At 39.4% G+C, this 19155-nt stretch overlaps 1 protein-coding gene across 1 annotated transcript in view; it reads right to left on the bottom strand.

Annotated features, from left to right (window-relative positions):
• The window catches only part of RXRG (retinoid X receptor gamma), a 102880-nt gene extending 97323 nt beyond the window's left edge, over positions 1-5557 (bottom strand). The window contains exon 1 of the mRNA XM_007480684.3: positions 4972-5557. Within this exon, the coding sequence (XP_007480746.1) occupies positions 4972-5020 (49 nt within the window). The 5' untranslated portion in view covers positions 5021-5557. The remainder of the gene's footprint in view (positions 1-4971) is intronic.
• Positions 5558-19155: the final 13598 nt, after the last annotated feature.

A 19155-nucleotide genomic window follows, 5' to 3' on the forward strand; every position in this document is an offset into this window, starting at 1 on the left:
TTATTGTTGGACAAAATATTTCTGAGAAGGTGGCAACTTGCATTGGCAGAAGGAGTTTCCTCATCTGGAAGTTCCCAATGACAGTAAAATCACAGGTTCATTTTCTATCCTTAACCCCTATTGTTTTTATTATTGATGTTATTATTTTTGTCTATGTAGCCAAGCAACCTAGACATGGTTTTCTGTGCTGTGCCTTAACATTCATACACTTTGATTATTTTGACTGATTGTGGATTGGAGATAGGGGTGGGCAGGAATGATGGGGCTCTGTCAGCAACCTGGCAAGTCAGGCGTGAGCTAAGGGGATTTGCTAAAGGGCTGGACACCGATGGTGGGTGGTCCTCTCAGCATCCCTGGGTGCTAAAAGGAAGGAAAACGATCAAGATTTCTTCCAGCTTCCTGGAATATGCCAATAATCCTTTGCTGGAGCCTCGAAGGAAGAAGCCTCCCCTTCCTCTTAATCTCCTCTCCACCCTGGGCATTACCTCGCAATTGCTTAAGGGGATAATAGGGATTTCTCTTTCCCATTCTTTCAGAGGCAGGATTTAAAACTGGAGGCAGACTGGCTCACCCTGGGACAATCAATCTTCCACTAAGCAGCTGCCAAGTTCAGAAGATGGCCAGGAGACAGGGAAATGGGTTTTCTGTTGCCTCTAACACATAGTAAAGTCCAATGATGGGAACCTGAGACAGCTCTCTACCTGAGGCAACCAGACTGACCATTTTGCCTTAACTAACAGGTCAGTGCTTGCTTTAATTTAATAGCTGGTTGTTTGGTTTCTTTTTTTTCCCATCACTGAATTGACTTGGTGGATTTGGACAATTGTAAACCCGATCCCATTCACAAATCCCAAATGTTATTTCCAGAGTGCTGATGATTCCCCAGAGGACCTCCAGTGAGTCATGGCAGCCTGAAGTGCCTGGATTTGCCAATCTATAAAATAGGGGGAAATAAATCACAGTTCATTTCATATGTGCGGAGCACAGCAATTTGTTAACAACAAGGATTTGAGGCTGCAGAGAAATTCTAGTCTTTCTTTGCATTTCCCTCCTGCCTTGGTGTTTTCCCCAAGCCCTGGCCCAGGACAGACACATCATTCCAACACTCAAGTGCCTGCATGGGAATTTCTTCAACCCAGTACTTTGGTCCTGGTTTGCAGTTGTATGCAAACGCGATCATAGAACCTCCCCAGAACTAGCCCAAAGTCACCTTATTCTTCTCTCTTGATGAATCTGAGAGAAAAATACTGAAAGAGCCTAGGTCTCCCTGGCCTTGCTATCCTCCACCCCCCTCACATCTCTGCCCTTTATCCGTGTTTGTGAATGTTGTCATACTTAAGTAAATTTATGCTTCTTACCTACTCATCTTAATCACCCCAAACACTGGGTCATCTCCCAATCACCAAATAAATTGCATACTCATAAAAACTTTGTTGTTATTATCTTAATAGCAGCTACATTTGTTCTTCAGAAAATACTCCTGGATTCATGCTTATCAAGTAATATTTCTCATTCATTTACACATATTTATTCGGCTATATGGGACATGGGGAAAAGATTGCTCTTTCTGGAGTCAGAAGACCTTGATCCAAATTCTGTGAAAGATGCCACCTTTGTGACTTTGGACAAGTCATTTAATCTGTCAAGATCTGTTTCCTCATTTGCAAAATGAAAGGGTTGGGTTAGATGACCTGTAAGGTACTATCCTGCTCTAGATGTATTATCCTATGATTCTATGAATGTGTTTGAACTAGACCTACAAACTGACCAGTCTGAGGAAGTCCCAATGTGGACATTCCCTCTATCAAACCCAAAATTTCAAAGAGATGCCTGGAGCACTGAGAAGTTAGCTTTCTCAGGATCACACAACTGGTATGTAACACCTACTAGAGTTGAAGGTCTTCCTTCCTTCTGTTTACATATTACTCTCTAATAATCATGAACTGTATCATTCTGGGCTCATGGGGTACTTTTTAAACTCTTACCTTCTGCCTTAGAATCAATACTATGGACTGTTTCTAAGGCAGAAGAGCAGTAAGGACTAGGCAATGGGGTTAAGTGGCTTGCCCAGGGTCACACAGCTAAGAAGTATCTATCTGAGGAAGTTCCTGTAATATTAACATAAACATGTTTTAAGCTCTTACTCAGGAGAGCTCTGCCACTTTTGTCACCTTTGTGTCCTTGAAAACGTCATTACTGTTTGTTTCCTCATTAGTAAAATGAAACAATTTATCTTTAAGATCAAGGGAATTTTTGAAAACTCACACTCTAGGAGAAAAAGTCCCTGGAGTTGAATTAGATTCAATTTAACAAACATTTATTAAGCACCTACTGTGTGCAAAGCACTATGCTAAATACCTGAATGGAGGGCAATATATTATGTCATAACCTTATTCAGGTTCCCCCTCCCTTCTCTTTACCTTAATATATACCCCCTCAGTTCACCTCATGCACAACCCTCCCTAGCCTTCCACCAAGCTATAGACAAAATGAGAAAAAATAATTTTTGCCTCAAAATAGCATTAATAAGTTAATATGAGTAAAGAACCTAGAAGCTTCTGGAAAAGAATGGCACCATGTAAATACATCCCTTAGGCAACTGTACTCAGGAAGAAAGAAAGCAGCTGTTTACAGTTCTGTGTCCATGACATATGCCCTGACCCTCAAGTTCAGAATTCGTTTCATACCCAGGATCCTACAAGGGATGGGAGGCAGATTCCAGATTACAATATACAAAATTTCACAAGTCACCACTTAGCATCAGTCCAATTCATCCTCTATTCCTATCCTATAGTCCTAGACTGATTTCCTATACTCCTTTGGACCATGATCCCTTTCTGGTTTGGGGCAAATCTACTTTGTGGTAGCCTAGTACCTTGGAAAATGTCCTGCTCCGTAAATTTGGAAGACAGGAGGCAGCATCCAATGGTCACCAGGAGTTTCTGGTTCCAAATAATGCTAGATAAATTGGCTATGTGTCCAGTGAGGAAGCAAGAAGGGATTCTGTCCTTAAGACTTAAAATAAATCTCTGCCTTGCTTAGCTCACCTGTAAAATCTCACCTTCTCTAAGAAGCCTTTCCTGATTCCCCTTAATGCTAGTGTCTTCCCTCTAAGATTATCTCCATTTTATTCTATCTATATCCTGTTGGTATATATAGGTTTTTTTGCCTGTTGTCTCTCAAATTTCCATTGTGTGTATGACACATGGTAAAGCTTCTACCATGACCACTATGGAAAACAGACTGAATGGAACCTCACAGAACCAAGGCCAACAGCTAGAAGTGAGACTACTTATCAAGCAGTTATTTAGTTAGTCTAAACACTGACAGACAACCTGTTTAGATGATTCAGTCACTAAATGAACTAATATTTTTTTCACTGATGTAACTATCCATTATCCTTTTTTATTTTTAAAGCCTTACTTTCTGTCTTAGAATTAATACTGAGTATTTGTTCCAAGGCAGAAGAGCAGGAAGGGCTAGGCAATTGAAGTTAAGTGGCTTGTCCAGCTAGGAGTATCTGCATCCAGATTTGAACTCAGATCCTCCCAACTCTAGGCCTGTATCTCTAACCACTGACCACCTACATGCCCTTTTCTTATTCTCTTGTGGAATCTTCCATATGATTTCAAAGTTGAAAAGGACCCATCATAATCCAGTCTATAACTGAAAACAAATTAATCCCCTCCATAACATACCAGAGGAATGGTCATCCATTCTTTGCTTAAAGAGCTCTGTCAAAAGGGAACCTACACTCTCCTGAGGTATCCCATTTCACTTTGGAACAGCTCTAATGTTTGGGAAGTTTTTTTGGTCATCAAGCCTAAATCTACCTCTTTTGATTTTCCATCCTTTCTCCAAGGGCTGGCTTCTGGGGCCAAGATGGACAAGTTCTATATGTCAACCCTTCAGATGTTTGAAGAACTCTCTCTCTCTCTCTCTCTCTCTCTCTCTCTCTCTCTCTCTCTCACACACACACACACACACACACACACACACACACACACACACACACACACACACACAAAGCCCTTGTTTCTCCAGGCTAGAACAAAAGACTTTGGAATGCCTCCAACATGTAGGTATCATGTCCATGTTGCTGCCTTCTTCAATATGAAAACTTGGTTAGTCAGGTTGATGGTCCCCACTGAAAATCAGATTTTTATGTATACAAACACACACACACACACACACACACACACAACTGTGTGAGGAAGTGATGGTAATAACAGATATAATGAAATGGGAATGGGGGAAGAAGGACAGGATAGTCAAGATTTTCAGTATGGGAGAGGAAAGAAAGAAAATACAATGGCAAGTTATTTTTCCAGAACACACACTTCAGTCTGGTGGGTAGAAAATGGTACTTTTCCAGAATACAACCCTATCATTGTTACCAAGCCTTTCCATGGCAGTTAATATTTTCAAAGCCTTTGACAAAAGCTTTTCTTCCTGATAAGTGGTATAGGAGGAATTTAATCATACTTTTATTATTAACTATTCTACTTCCATGCACACTAGCTCCCACATAAATGCTCTTATTGTATCTGTAACTCATTCTCACACATGTTGGCTCACATTAACACTCCTCTCATCCACTCATCTTTTCCACACAAACACAGTCTCACCTATATACAATATACAATCTCTCTCTCTCTCTCTCTCTCTCTCTCTCTCTCTCTCTCTCTCTCTCTCTCTCTCTCTCTCTCTCTCTCTCTCTCTCTCTCTTTCTCTCTCTCTTTCTCTTTTCCTTTCTCTCTTCCTTTCTCTCTCTCACCTCCTCACCTTATATGTCATATCTTTCTTTCTTACACACATGCATATATACTTGATCTAGCAATCCCAGTGAAATTATTCCTTTCTGGAAGAATAAGGTGGGGAAAAAAACCCCCACAACACATTCCTCCTTCCTCTTGTTCCTCATTCTTTCACACTAAGGTCCAGCCAACCCCGTACAAGTGGTATACTTACTGCCAAAGCCTGCAGGAAACTTCATGAAGTGAGAGTAATTTCCATACATGTTTACTCCTCAATTCATCTTTCTCTCTCCTCTCTCTCTTTCCTCTTCTCAACAGTCCTGCCTCTTCCAGCTCTTAGGCAGAGACGGGACTCCTTCAACTTGGTCTGGCAAGAGCAGTCATCATTCCCTGGCAGCCACTAGGAGTATGGGGGCCGTCCGCCTGCTGAGATTAATTAGGAAGGAGCCTGCCTCTGGACTGGAGAGTCTTCAGAGTGTGTTCCAGGCAGCTGTGGCAGCAGCAGCAGCTGGTGTGTGGCAGTCAGGGCGCATGCTGCTGCTGCTACAGCCGCTGCTGCCGCCGCCCGCTCCTGTTGCTGTTGCTGTTGCTGTTGCTGCCGCTGCCGCTGCCGCTGCGGCGGAGCCTGCTGCTGTTACTGCCCCGTAGATTCTACTCAGGGTTGGGCTTCGGTGCCCAACTCTTTCAGCACCTTACACATTCGTTAGCTGAGGACTCTATCAGTCGCACCATCTATCAGCTGGGAAGCCAATCGATGTCTGACCGCCCCGGCATAGGTCAGGCTTGAGGGGGGAGGGATCAGTCAATGGGGAGATTCTTTGGGGGCCATTTCTTTCTGTGGCATCCTCCTCCCCCTAAAATAAAATCAATGTGGTTTTATTTCTTTTTAAGGCATTTTCTCTAACTCTAACATTTCTGCATTCGACGCAGCTGGAATTTGACTGTGACTGGGGTTGGGGAGTAGGGAGGCATGTTGCTCTTCCAAGAGACTAATTAATACAGAGAGAGACTGAGTCATAGGATCCTGAAGCCAGGGCGCGAGGGGAGTCCAACTTCCTCAGTTCACGAATGGGAAAATCGGAACTCAGAAAGTTGAAGTGACTTTCCCAAGGTCACACAGGTGATAGAGGAAATATTTAAAACTGATCCCAAAACCAGCGTTCTTAACACTGTACCACACTGCTTCCTCGAGTGAAAGTAGCTAGTGTTATTTCTGCTGGCTAAGAGTTCTCATATGTGTTTTGTTCCTAATATTTCTTAACAGCTTCACCTGTGAGATCCACAGGAGGAGGACCTGAGGAACAGAAAAAGGCTTTCCTCCAGAAAACAACAGAATCTCGGAAAGCGCCTGTCATTGTACTACAGTCTGGATATCGAGACAAAAGCCCTCAAGGTGTTTCCACTCCTAACAGCATTGGGAAACTGGAATAGCCTTTAACTTTTGCAGAGACCCTTTCCAAGTCCAATTTTCTGAAAGCCTTTGCCATCTGTCAAGTCTCAAGTGAGAGGGGGGAGAACTAAACCAGCAAATGCTCTTAGACACAGCTCACTCACAGTGGGAGACATGACAACCTATCTAGGTAGAGGAGTATTGACTGGACCCTGGGGTTATTTTCCTAATGTCTCAGTGGAAGAATACATTAATCTTTCTAAAGTACTGTTTTATCTTTTCACTATGCTGTCAAGAAAGAGTCAGAGTCAGAAAGAGAAATAGAGACAGAGTGAAACAGAGACAGAGGGAAGGAAGGAAGGAAGGAAGGAAGGAAGGAAGGAAGGAAGGAAGGAAGGAAGGAAGGAAGGAAGGAAGGAAGGAAGGAAGGAAGGAAGGAAGGAAGGAAGGAAGGAAGGAAGGAAGGAAGGAAGGAAGGAAGGAAGGAAGGAAGGAAGGAAGGAAGGAAGGAAGGAAGGGAGGGAGGAAGGAAGGAAGGAAAGTATCCATTCCCAGATTCCCAGTTACCACAAGGCAATATCCCACTCATGGCATTTAAGGTACTGATTACAATCTGTGATTCTAGCATACTTTTCCAATCTTGTTTTCCACTACTCCTTCTTCATGAACCAATTCAGTCCAAAAACACTACACTAGGCACTGGGGATAGGAAGACAAAATGAAAGCCCATTCCCTGCTGTAAAGGAACTTATATTCTACTGGGAAGTTAAATCACACACTACTTCAGCCAGATTGTTCTATTCTCTATTCCCCCAAACAATCCATGCTTATTCCTACCTCTATAGAATAAGGTAAAATGACATTAAGTTCATCGTCAGACTATCTGGGTTCCAATCATTATCTTTAACAAGTTTTAGCCATAATTTTTAAATTAAAATCCTGCCTTCTGTAAGAAAACTTTCCTGACTTCCTCCTCCTTAATACTAGTGCCTTTTCCCCAAGACTATATTCCTTTTATCCTGTCAATATCCTGTTTGTACATAGTTATATACCTATTGTATCCTTCCATTAGAATGTGAGCTCCTTGAGAGCAGTGTTCCTTTGTATCCCCAACATTTAATGCAGTGCCTGGCACATAGTTGATGCTCAATAAATGCTTCTTGGCTCGACAACATGGGGGTGGAGTGTTAGATTAGAAAATCTTTAAGGTCCTTCCAACTTTAAATCTTAAAATCCTTTGCTCATGTAATTCCCCTCATTTGGCAGACCCTCCTCTCTGCTCTGTTTAGTCAACTCTTTAGTTGGCTAAACCAACTTTTCAAGCCTAATTCAATCCTTACCTTCTCCCATGAGACTTTCCCTTACTTATGCAATGCAAAAAGAACTCTCTCCTACAAACTCTTCCTGTTATCTTATATCTCACTTTATTCACCATCAAATCTCTCTTGACATTTCTCACACTGTTATCTCATATTATCTAGCTTCACACATGTTATAGGTCATGCATTTTCCAATTCCAAAGAGTTAGGTCAAACTCTTTTGAAAAATTATAGATCTAATTTACGAAGGTCTAAGGTATTCTAGGGATTGATGAAATCAACACAATGTCATCTGAAAACAAGATTAATGACCTTACCATCTACAGGGACTACTTCTTCAATGAGGATTACTTCCTGCACTGCCCATTCTTCATAATGGTGGCAAGTAGCTTTGATGAGCATAATATCATTTTTTGAAGCCCTATTGACATCAATCATCAGAAGGTCAATGAACAAAGCTATCTGTTACATCTCTTGTTACCTCTTTCAAGGAAGCTCATGAAATTTGGGGATAGGAAAGCAAGGCACAATCTTTTTTTTAAAGCTTACCTTTTGTCTTAAATTTAATATTAAGTATTATTTTAAGGCAGAAGCATGGTAAAGGCTAGGAAGTTAGGGTTCTGTGACCAAGGTCACATAGCTAGGAAGTGTTTAGAGTCATATTTGAACCCACGACCTCTCATCTCCAGCCTGCACTCTATCCACTGAGCTACTGAGCTGCCCCTTGAAAGACAATATTTAAGGAGATGTTTTGATCTACCAAATGAAATGATCATAGGATCAAGATTTAGAATTGGAAGGAGTTCAATCCAGTCATTTAAATTGTCTTTAATTCAAATTTTATTTTTCTTTTCATCTCCTTTCAAAAAAGAAAACTCATTACAAATATAATAATAAATGGAATGAATTAAAAGGAACATGGGATGATTAATGTGAACTGATACAGAGTGAAGTGGGCAGGGACAGGGAAACAATTTATAATATAAAACAATTTTGTAAAAATGAACAATCCTGGAAGACAAGAATCCCAAGCAATGCAATGACCATACTCCTCATTTTACAGATGAAAAAATTGAGGCACAGAGTGGTTAAGTGACCTACCCAGGGTCATACATCTCATAAATATCACACTTTTGCACCAGAAACTTCCTTGGCTCCCCCTGTGCTTTCAGGTTGAAAAATAAACTTCTCTGTTTAGCCTTTAAAAAAGATATGACTTTTACCTGTCTATCCTTCAAGGTTGATTATATATTACTCCCCCTCCGGTATTCCACACTCCAGCAAAACTAGGTTGCTTGCTGATAAGCATTTATCACAATCCTTTGCCTATGTGTGTGGATTCACATAGGCTGTTCCCAATACCTAAAATGTTCTCTCTTTTCCTGTCTGCCTCTTGGAACTCTGAGCTCCCTTCAAGGCTTATCTCAAGGTCTGCCTTCTGTAAGACATCTCTCTTGATCTCCTTGGTTGTTAATTCCCCCCAATCACTGTGCCTTTTTTTATTTGTAATGTATTCTTGTACTTTTATCTGTCAACACATTATCTTCCCCTAGTAGGATATAGGTCCCTTAATAGCAGAGGCTATTCTAGGGTTATATCCCCATTGTCTATTACAACATTGGCAAAAGTTTTTGAGGTCAAGTGCCCAGAGAGCAAATTCGAGCTATCTTTGATAGCTCTGGGCTTAAACCAGACATAGAACACTACTTAGATACTCCTTGCCCAAAAGATTCACTGCTAAATTTCAGACCAAATAATCCCAATCTGTTTCACAAGATCCTGACTCACAATAGTCATGGGTAAGAAAGAGGGAGAGTCAACACAAACATCTCCATTTGTGTCAGTTTCCTGGACCACAACAGTATATCCTCCCTGACCACTTGCCTACAAATAATCTTGGTGACCAGGGTTATGCACCATCAACTTCATGGCATAATAACACCCCTCTCCTCATCCTAGCCCCAAAGCCAAGGAGATTTATCAGAACACAATCCACAAACAAGAGATTGACATGTTTGCGCCAGTGTTCCCACCCATTGAGGGAACTCACAATGATGCTTGTTCTGAAGGAGTCCATGTTGCTGCTCTCTCCATTAGAGTTTGCAAGCCAAGAACCAGCACTGTTCTCCTCATCTGACTGCCAATGTTGCCACTCAAATCACTGCCTATAGGTTGACTACTGCTGTCTTCATTATTGCTACTAACTGAAGGCCAGGGCATTACTGTCCGATCAACTTCTTCATTTTTTACAGTGGTCCATGACACCAGATACAGAAGTCCTCATGGGGCAGTTGGGATTTGGTCTCTTTGGGAGAGGAGGAAATAAAGACTACCTTGTCTTCTAGGCTATTTTTACTTGGAAGGGACACTGAGGAGGTTTTTAGTAAAGTAATTACTTGTATGGACCTTTAGGCTCTGAGTGGTCTCTTGTACCAGAGGTGGAAGTGCGTTGGGCAACTCCATTGCTATTGATCATTTCCATATATCTAATTTCCCTGATTTGCAGAGATTAGCTCATCTAATGTCCTAACACTAAGTCTAAATTATATTTGGGTTCTCAGTGTCTGGCAAAACTCTAAGACACAAAGGCTGTAAGCTTCTAGCTGTGACTGCTCTTCCCCATTTTAGCTATTTGCATGAGGTCAGGTATTATGCTTAGGATGAAAGACTTTGGTTGCTGGCCAAAGGCAAAGTTAACTTGTCTTTGTCTCCTGAGGTAGGGGTCCTACTTTGCAGTCACACTGGTATCTGTGTGCTATCATGGTTATTCCTTGTCAGATAGTTGGTTTCCATGTTCTTGTATGAGGCAGAGAGACCTGACTCAACCCCTTTATTTGGAAATAGATGAGAGAATAACAGGTAGCAATTGCCTATGATGCCCATGACCAGTGATTCCATTGACTCTTAACATGGGGTCATAGACTAAAAGCTGGAAAGAGCCTGAGATATCCTAATTGAAAACGTTATTTTACAGGGAGGAAACTGAGTCCTAGAATAAATAGCTAAACGATTTGCCCAAGGTCAAATAGATATGAGATAGGACTAGTACATGAACCACTTTCCCTGCTACAAATGCAACATTCTTTCCCTTGAACCATACTATCTCTCAATAAGGGCTGCATACTCAAAAATATATCATGACTAATAACCAAGAGGAAGTAAACAACCACTTATTTGTTGTTATTCTTCTTTCCTTTTGGATGAGTACCAGTGGCATCATGGGGTGATGTCTTGATTTGGATTTAAGTGAGGCAGAGATGCACCAAGTCATCAGTCTCACTCTTTCTTCCAGAGTCACTGAAGTCCAATGGCAAAAAAATAAATAAATAAATAAATTGAGATGTCTAGCGATGGCCAAGAATGCACTGGATGACGTTGGCATCTTTAATGTCTAACCAAGCTCTAAGCACTCCATAATACATGCTTCCACTGCTTTCATGGCTACGGGAACAAATCGTTCTCATTCACCCATTCCACTGGGGAAAGTCTTTACGTGCTTGAGGTAAACATACCCCTAACTCACCAATGGGTTTGATGCTTGCTGGTTATCCTTAGCCTGATGTAGCCCATCTTGCCAAGAGGATTTCCCAGGGTGTGGACATTCACTGCATGTGCTACAGCTTCTTGGGGTGACAGGTGAGAGCTAGGTGACAAGTGGACACCAAAAGTGATTGAGCAGCCCTGAAAAGGATTCGGCAAGCCCTCACACCAGAGGTGCTAGCACTCCTGGAACACCCCATCCACCTAATATGTACCAAGCACTTTGCTAAACAATCTACAATTATTATCTGATTGGATTCTCACAATAGTCTTGGGAGAAAGGTGCTATCATTGTCCTCATCTGACAGTTGAGAAAACTGAAGCAAAGATTCAGTGACTTGACTAGGGTCTCACAGCTAGTAAATATATGAAATCATATTTTAACTCAAGTCTTCCTGACTCCAAATCCAAACCTCTATTCACTGTGCCCCCAACTGCCTATGATCCAGGGAGATAGAGAACAAGTAACTAATTCATGAATTGAGTTCTTCTCATTGAACTGTAGTGCTATCAGTAAAATTGCCAATGAGAGGAACACAATACAATATGATTGAATATCCACCAGTATGCTTGAATTTCATACTGTCATAGCATAGCAAGGACCCAGGTCCAGTCCACACTTCTTTATAGTGACATATTTTGTCTAGACGTCTGGTTTTTATTCAGGTCAGAAATGTATTATTTTTGGCTAAAGGCCACTAGAGATAGTTTTATTTAATCTACCAATTTACTATACTTCTTAATAGAAGTACAAGAAGACACCAGAGTGATTTGACAGTTGTTTTCCCTTCTTATTGGACTTTAGCAACAATTCTTTTAAAAATCTTAGTTTCAAAAAATCAACTTCACAAGAACAAGATGGAGGAGACATATTCATCCAGAAAAGATAGGGGAATTTATTACATTGGAACTGCCTCATGAGTCTCGGTGTAATATGAACTCAGAAAACTGTGATCTTAGGATGAATTAAGAGAGGCAGAATATTGAGGACAAAAGAAGTCAGAAATCTGCAGTCTTTTTCTCAAGTCACATCATACATGGCAGATTGTGTTCACTCCTGAGTGGAGAAGCGCCAAGCTTCAAGTTCTTGATGAGAGAGGATTGGTTTAAGGAACTGGGTGTGTTTAGCCTGGAGAAAGAAGACTCAGAGGGATATTACAGCTGTCTTCAGGGCAGCTAAGCTGTGAAGTAGAAAGAACCCTGGGCTTGGAATCAGGAAGCCCTTAGTTTAAATTTTGCCTTAGACACTTACTAGTTGGTGGTCCTGGGCAAATCGCTTGACCTTGATCACCTTCCTTTCCGCATCTGTAAAATGGGGGTTCATGAAAGCTAATCTATCTCATGATGCTATTTTAGAGATCAAGCAACACATGGAAAGTTCTCTGCAAACTTTAAATTATCATATAAATGATATTATTATTGTTGTTATTTGAAAAGAAGTAATGAGCAAGAGGAATTAAGCTTGTTCTGCTTTGACCCTAGAGGACAGAGCTTTAGCAAGAGGAGTATGGGTGGAAAAGAGCTGAGAAGAAAAAGTTTCAGATGAATGTGGGGGAAATTTTTCCTAATAATTGAATCTGCTTCTCTAGAGACAGTTTTTCACCAAAGGTTTTTTATTATTATCTTCATTTTTTTAGGTTTTATTTTTTAAATTTTTCCATGGTTGTATGATTCTTGATGTCTCCCTCTCCTCATCCTTCCCCCCCCCCTCCTGGAGTACCAGAGGTTTTGAAATAAAGACCAAATGACTTTATATTATAGAGGATATTCTTTTCAGGGATAGTTTGGATTAGAGAGAGAACTTCTGAAGTCCCTTCTAACTCCAATGAGTCTATGATTTATATGCAAATATCTGTTAGAGCTTTTGTGAATAACGATCAGTTTACCATTGTATGGCAATTTGAGTTTTTCCGAGTGGCTTTCACATCTACTTCATTAAGTCCTCTCAAGCCTATGAGCTAGATAAGACAAGTAATATTCTCCCACTTTGTAGATGAAAACACTGAGACCTAGTAAGATGAAGTAACTAAGTCACCCAGCTAGATACTGGCCAAAGGAGGATTAGAACTCAGATCTCCACACTCCCAGCCAGCATTATGGTCACTAGATCATACTATCATTAATCAATGATATGCTTCCACAGTGGAAGCATATATAAAAGAAATATATATACACATATATATATATCTTCTCATATTTCTTCATAGTCTGCTTCTTTTTTGGCTAAAGCTTCCACCTCCATAGTATTCCATGTTGTAGTAGAAACTCTCCACCTCTGCCACCTTGACAAGATGCTTCTAGGTCCAACACCTTTCCCCTCCTCCCAACATGATGGATGATGTCACTAACAATACAAGGTGATCAAAAAAATCATACCACTGAAAAATAATCTGACCAATGGATTATTGACTGACTCCAGAAATATCTTCAGGCTCAACAATTGTCTCTGCTTTCTTTTAAGTCCCAACTAAAATTTCACCTTTTACTTGGAGTTTTCTCCAACCCCTCTTAAATCTAGTACCTTCTCTCTGTTAATTATTTCCTGTTTATCCCATATATAGCTTGCTTCATATATATTTGTTTGCATATTTTTCCTCTATTAAAATTCCTTGAGGGCAGAGATTATCTTTTGCCTTTTCATGTATCCTCAATGCTTAGCACAGTTCTTGGCACACTGGAAGGAATTACTAAATACTTATTGATTAATTGACTGATCGATCAGACTATTTTCCCTAAAGCCAAATTGCTCAGCTTCCTCTATTGCCATCATGGAAGCTGCCATGACTTAATCATGACCCCAGAATCTTTATATGGATATTTTTCTGAGTCCGGTGTTCTTTTTTGAGGGCACTTGAATAGACAATGGCTTCATCTAGCTCCAAATTCACCATCCTTAGTCTTTTGAAAAGGATGTAATAGGTGAGATTGCATCCAGACAACTGACTCTGGCTTCCTGTTCAGTACTTTGGCAAGATTCCTGGAACTGTAATAACAGCCCTACTCCAGCCCTGTAAGTGGCACTCTCCAGTCCAATTTCCTTGGGTAAGACAGAATGGTATGATAGAACAGGCTCTGGATTTGAATCCAAATGAACTGGGTTTTAGCTTTGCAATTTACTAGTTACAAGAAAATAATTTAACCTCTTTCCTCAGTTAACTGAAAAAATATATATTTTATATAATATATATTATATAGATAGTATATTTATATATATAATATAATATATTTATATATAATAATATATTAAAATAAATAAAATAAAATAATAAATAGTTATAATATAATAACATATTATATATAATAATTATAATACATATTCTGTTGTAATATAAGTTTAATATGCTATATAATATAAATATAATTATAATTCTATGACCTATGTTGAAATCCAAACTCATATACTTACTAGATGATGTAACTTGGGTAAGTCGTTTAAACCTCAGCTTCAGTGTCCTCTTCTGTAAAATGAAGATAATAGTGGCACCCATATAATTGTTGTACAGATTAAGGAAAATTATATTTGTAAAACTTTTTTTGCAAATTGTAATTTGTAAATTGTAAACTGTAAAATTGTAAAGCACAGTGTCAGGCCCATATTAGATGCTATATAAATTCTAGCCAATATAACTAATCCCATTTTATAGTTGAAGAGATTCAGGCTAAAAGTAGTTAAGTGACTAGACCAGAATCACTCAGCTAGGAAGTGTCTAAGACTGGATTTGAATTTGTCACCCTAACTCTAAGATCCCCACTCTACATCCTGTGCCATCTATCTACCTTAATAATACTTTTGTTTCTCAGAAAACAACTGTCAAAAATTGTTTCTAAATGAAATTGAAAAAATCAATTAAAAATAATAAATCACAAAAATAAAAAATCACAAACAAAAAAAGTACTTTTGGTTTCTACTTCATAGGATGGCTGTGAAAAGTATTTTGTAAAACTGAAAGCCCATATTCTGTTCTTATGTACTGACTAGGTACACTACAAACTGTTAAATGATTTCAACTGGGCCTCCATCACAGCAAGACATTTCTTCTACAGTTCTAATGAATTGTCTATTCCACTCACTAATGTGGCTGTTCCAAAGTTTTTCATGCCTCCTTAAATCCTACTTGACTTCTCCTCCCCTCTACCTTTTAGCTGAGGATCTTGTCTCATACTTCACTAAAAAAACAACGTCTTTGTGAATGGTCAGTTCAATGTGAATGAGCTACCTTTTCCATCTTACAGCCCAGTGACATCCCCTCCCCATTCCAGCCTCTACACATGTACACTTTTCACATACCCTCCCATATTTTCAAACCCTCATTATCCTCCCCTTTGTCTCTAATCTTTCATCTTTCATTATCTTCTGGCCATTAATGGGAAGCCTACAAACATTCCTAAGACTCCTCCATAGTTTAAAAAAAAACTGGGGGAAACTGGGTAGCTCAGTGGATTTAGAGGCAGGACTAGAGATGGGAGGTTCTGGGTTCAAATCCGACCTCAGACACTTCCCAGCTGTGTGACCCTGGGAAAGTCACTTAACCCCCATTGCCTAGTCCTTACCACTCTTCTGCCTTGGAATCAATACATAGTATTGATTCCAAGACAGAAGGTAAGGGTTTTAAAAAAAAACTCACTAAATCCTCAAATCCGCCATATTTCTCCTCCTATACTATGGTAAATGCCTTGAAAAAGCCAATTATAATGAATGATTCCATTTCCTTTCCTCTCACATTCTTCTAAACACCCAGCAGTCTAGTTTCCAACCTCATCATTCAACTGAAACTATTCTTTCCAGAGTTAACAATCATCTTTTAATTGTCAAATCTAAGGTTCTTTTCTCAGTCCTCATCCTTCTTGCCTCTCTATAGCTCTTGACACTATTTTGTACCTTCCCCTAGATGTTCTCTCTTTTCTGGCTTTTCATGATTCTGCTCTCTCTTGATTCTCTTCCAGTATGGCTAACCACTACAATCCCAGTCTGTTAACTCTTCATCCATATTACAGTTGTTGTTGAGGTCTCCCAGGGTTCCATTCTAGGTCCTCTTTTATCTCTTTTGGTGAGATCATCAGCTCTCCTGGGGTCAATTAGTATCTCCATGTGGATATTCCCAGACCTATATAATCAGTCCTAGTCTTTCTTCTGAGCTCCAGTTCTGGATCAACAACTATTTAGTGGATATTTAAAACTTGATCTCCCATAACCAAATTTAACATCTCCCAAACAATTTTCCATCTAATTTCTATCCTCCCCTCTTCCCAACCTATTATTGTCGAAAGCACTACATTTTTTCAGTTACTCATATTTGCAACTTTACTATCAATCTTGACTTCTCATTATCCAGTTTTTGCCAAATCTCATCATATTTTTATGCCACCTCTCTTACCTATCTTCTTGTCTCCACTCACACAGCCATACACTCTTTGGTGGGCTATTATAATATATTCTCAATTAGTTTCACTGATTCAGATTTTTTCCAATCCCAATATATCCTCTACCCAGTCACCAAAATGATTTTCAATCTAATGCAATCCCCAAAGCATGTATTAATTTCATACTGTGAGAGTTTCTGGATACCAGAGCCACGATAGCAGAGTAGAGGGAGTAACCCAGCTAAACTCTCCCAATATTCCCCCTCCAAACACCTCTTAAATGAAGTGTCAAATCAAAATCTAGAGCAGCATATTCTGATCAAAAGTTAAGATGAGACATTTTTCCATTTTGTTATAGTCTAGAAGGTCAGCAGAAGGGATCTATAACCAGAGTAGGAGCTGGCCCTTAGAGCACATGGTGGTAGTGCTGGTCCTTGGAGGCAACTGTGGTGGCCAAGAAATGATAAAAGAGTCATACAACTAGTCTGATAATTGGGCATCCTGAGCTTATGATGGGCATAGGACTAGGCACTATTTGGCAACTATATTGTCCATATGCAGTTCATAATTCCACAGCAGAGGGGAGTATTTGTGATCAGTCATAAATGAGAAGGAGACCTGGTCATAGTTAAGGAGCAGAAAGGAATCCTAACATTTATAGGTACAAGGTCTCTGAGTAAAGACCAGATTATAGACCAGATCACACCAGTTAAGAAGCATCGACTACTTGCAGACCCTCTAGAATTATCTTGGAAGGCAACAGCATGAAAAAAATCTGAAGCTTGGGACAGTGTTCCACCTCATCCCCAGGTGATCAAAGCCAATATAAAGTTAATATAAATTCAAGGTCAAGAAATAAGCTAAAAAATGAGCAAACAAAAACAAAAAAGAACTTGGCCATTAAAAAGCTGGTGTGATGAAAAGGAAGACCAAGACACAAACTCAGAAAATAATCATGTAAACAGCCATAAACAAAGTCTCAAAGAAAAATTGTAATTGGACCCAAGCTTAACAAGGGTTCCTAAGAGAATGAAAGAAATTGATAAGTAGCAGAGGGGAAAAAATGGGTAAAGAACTGAGAGTGATGTAAGAAAATTATGAAGAGAGAATTAGCAGCTTGGTAAAACAGGCACAAAAAGTACTGAAGAAACTAATATCTTAAAAAGAGAATTGGCCAACTGTCAAAAAAGGCTCAAAAATTCTCTGAAGAAAAGAAATAAACAATAAAATCAAATCAAAAGGATGAAAAATAGGAGGTGGGGTCTGTGAAATATCTCTTTGGAAAAATTATTCACCTGGAAAATAGAGGAAAAATCATTTAAGAAATATTACACTAGGGGGCATCTGGGTAGCTCAGTGGATTTAGAGGCAGGACTAGAGATGGGAGGTCCTGGGATCAAATCTGACCTCAGACACTTCCCAGCTGTGTGACCCTAGGCAAGTCACGTGACCCCCAGAGCCTAGCCCTTATCACTCTTCTGCCTTGGAGCCAATTAGCTCCAAGAAGGAAGGTAAGGTTTTTTTTTTTTAAAGAAATATTGCACTACAAGGATATGAATAGGCAGTTTTCAGATGAAGAAATCAAGGCTACATATAATTACATGGGGAAATGCTCTAAAGGGTTCTTGATTAGAGAAATGCAAATTAAAACAACCCTGAGGTATCACCTAATGTCTATCAGATTGACTAGTAGGACAGAAAAAGAAAATAATAAGTGCTGGAGGGGATGTGGCAAAATTGGGATATGACTACTTTGCTGGTGGAGCTGTGAACTTATCCAACCATTCTAGAGAGCAATTTGGAACTTTGCCTGAAGAGCTTTAAAACTGTACATATGCTTTGATCCAGCAGTATCACTACTAGGTCTATATCCCAATGAGATTTTTTAAAAAGGAAGAGACCTGTTTGTACGAAAATATTCATAGAAGCTCTTTTTGTGGTGTCAAAGAATTGGAAGCTATGGGGATGGCCAGCAGTTGGGGAATGGCTGAACAAGTTGTAATGTATGTGTATAATGGAATGCTATTGTGATATAAGAAATGATGAGAAGGAAGATTTAAGAAAAGCTTGGAAAGACCTCATGAACTGACATAAAGTGAAGTGAGCAGAACCTGGAAAACATTGTATGCAGTAATAGCAATATTATGTGATGAACATTTATGGAACATTTATGGATGACTTAATTATTCATAGCAATACAATGATCCAAGAAAATCCTCCAAGACTCATAATGAAAAATGCCATCTGCCACCAGAGAAAGAATTGATGGAGTCTGTATACAGATGGAGACAGACTTTAGTTCACTTTATTTCTTCATTTTTCTTTTGTTTGTTCAAGTTCTCTTTCACAAAAGGAATAATATGAAAAGATGTTTTACATATTACACATGTAAAATCTATAGCATGTTGCTTTCCATCTCAGGAAGGGGGAGGAGAGGGAGTATGGAAGGTGAGAATTTGGCTCAAATTTTTTAAAATGAAGTTTATTTTTTGTTTTTCATGTAATGGAGGGAAAAAATAAATATTATTTTTAAAAGACTGGACTACCTGAAATCTAAGATTAAAAAAAGTTAGGTATAATATTTCAAGGAATTATCAAGGAAAACCACTCTGATATCTGAGATTTGGAAGGTAATCTAGAAACTGAAAGAATCCTTTGAACACTTCAGAAAAGAGTTACCAAAAGGAAGACTCCTAGGAATATATTATAGTCAGATTCCAGAGCTCCCAGGACAAGGAGAAAATACTGCAAGAAGCTAGAAAGAAACAATTCAAATATCATGGAGTCA

Source organism: Monodelphis domestica, chromosome 2, assembly GCF_027887165.1.
Source record: "Monodelphis domestica isolate mMonDom1 chromosome 2, mMonDom1.pri, whole genome shotgun sequence".
Taxonomy (NCBI): Eukaryota; Metazoa; Chordata; class Mammalia; order Didelphimorphia; family Didelphidae; genus Monodelphis; species Monodelphis domestica.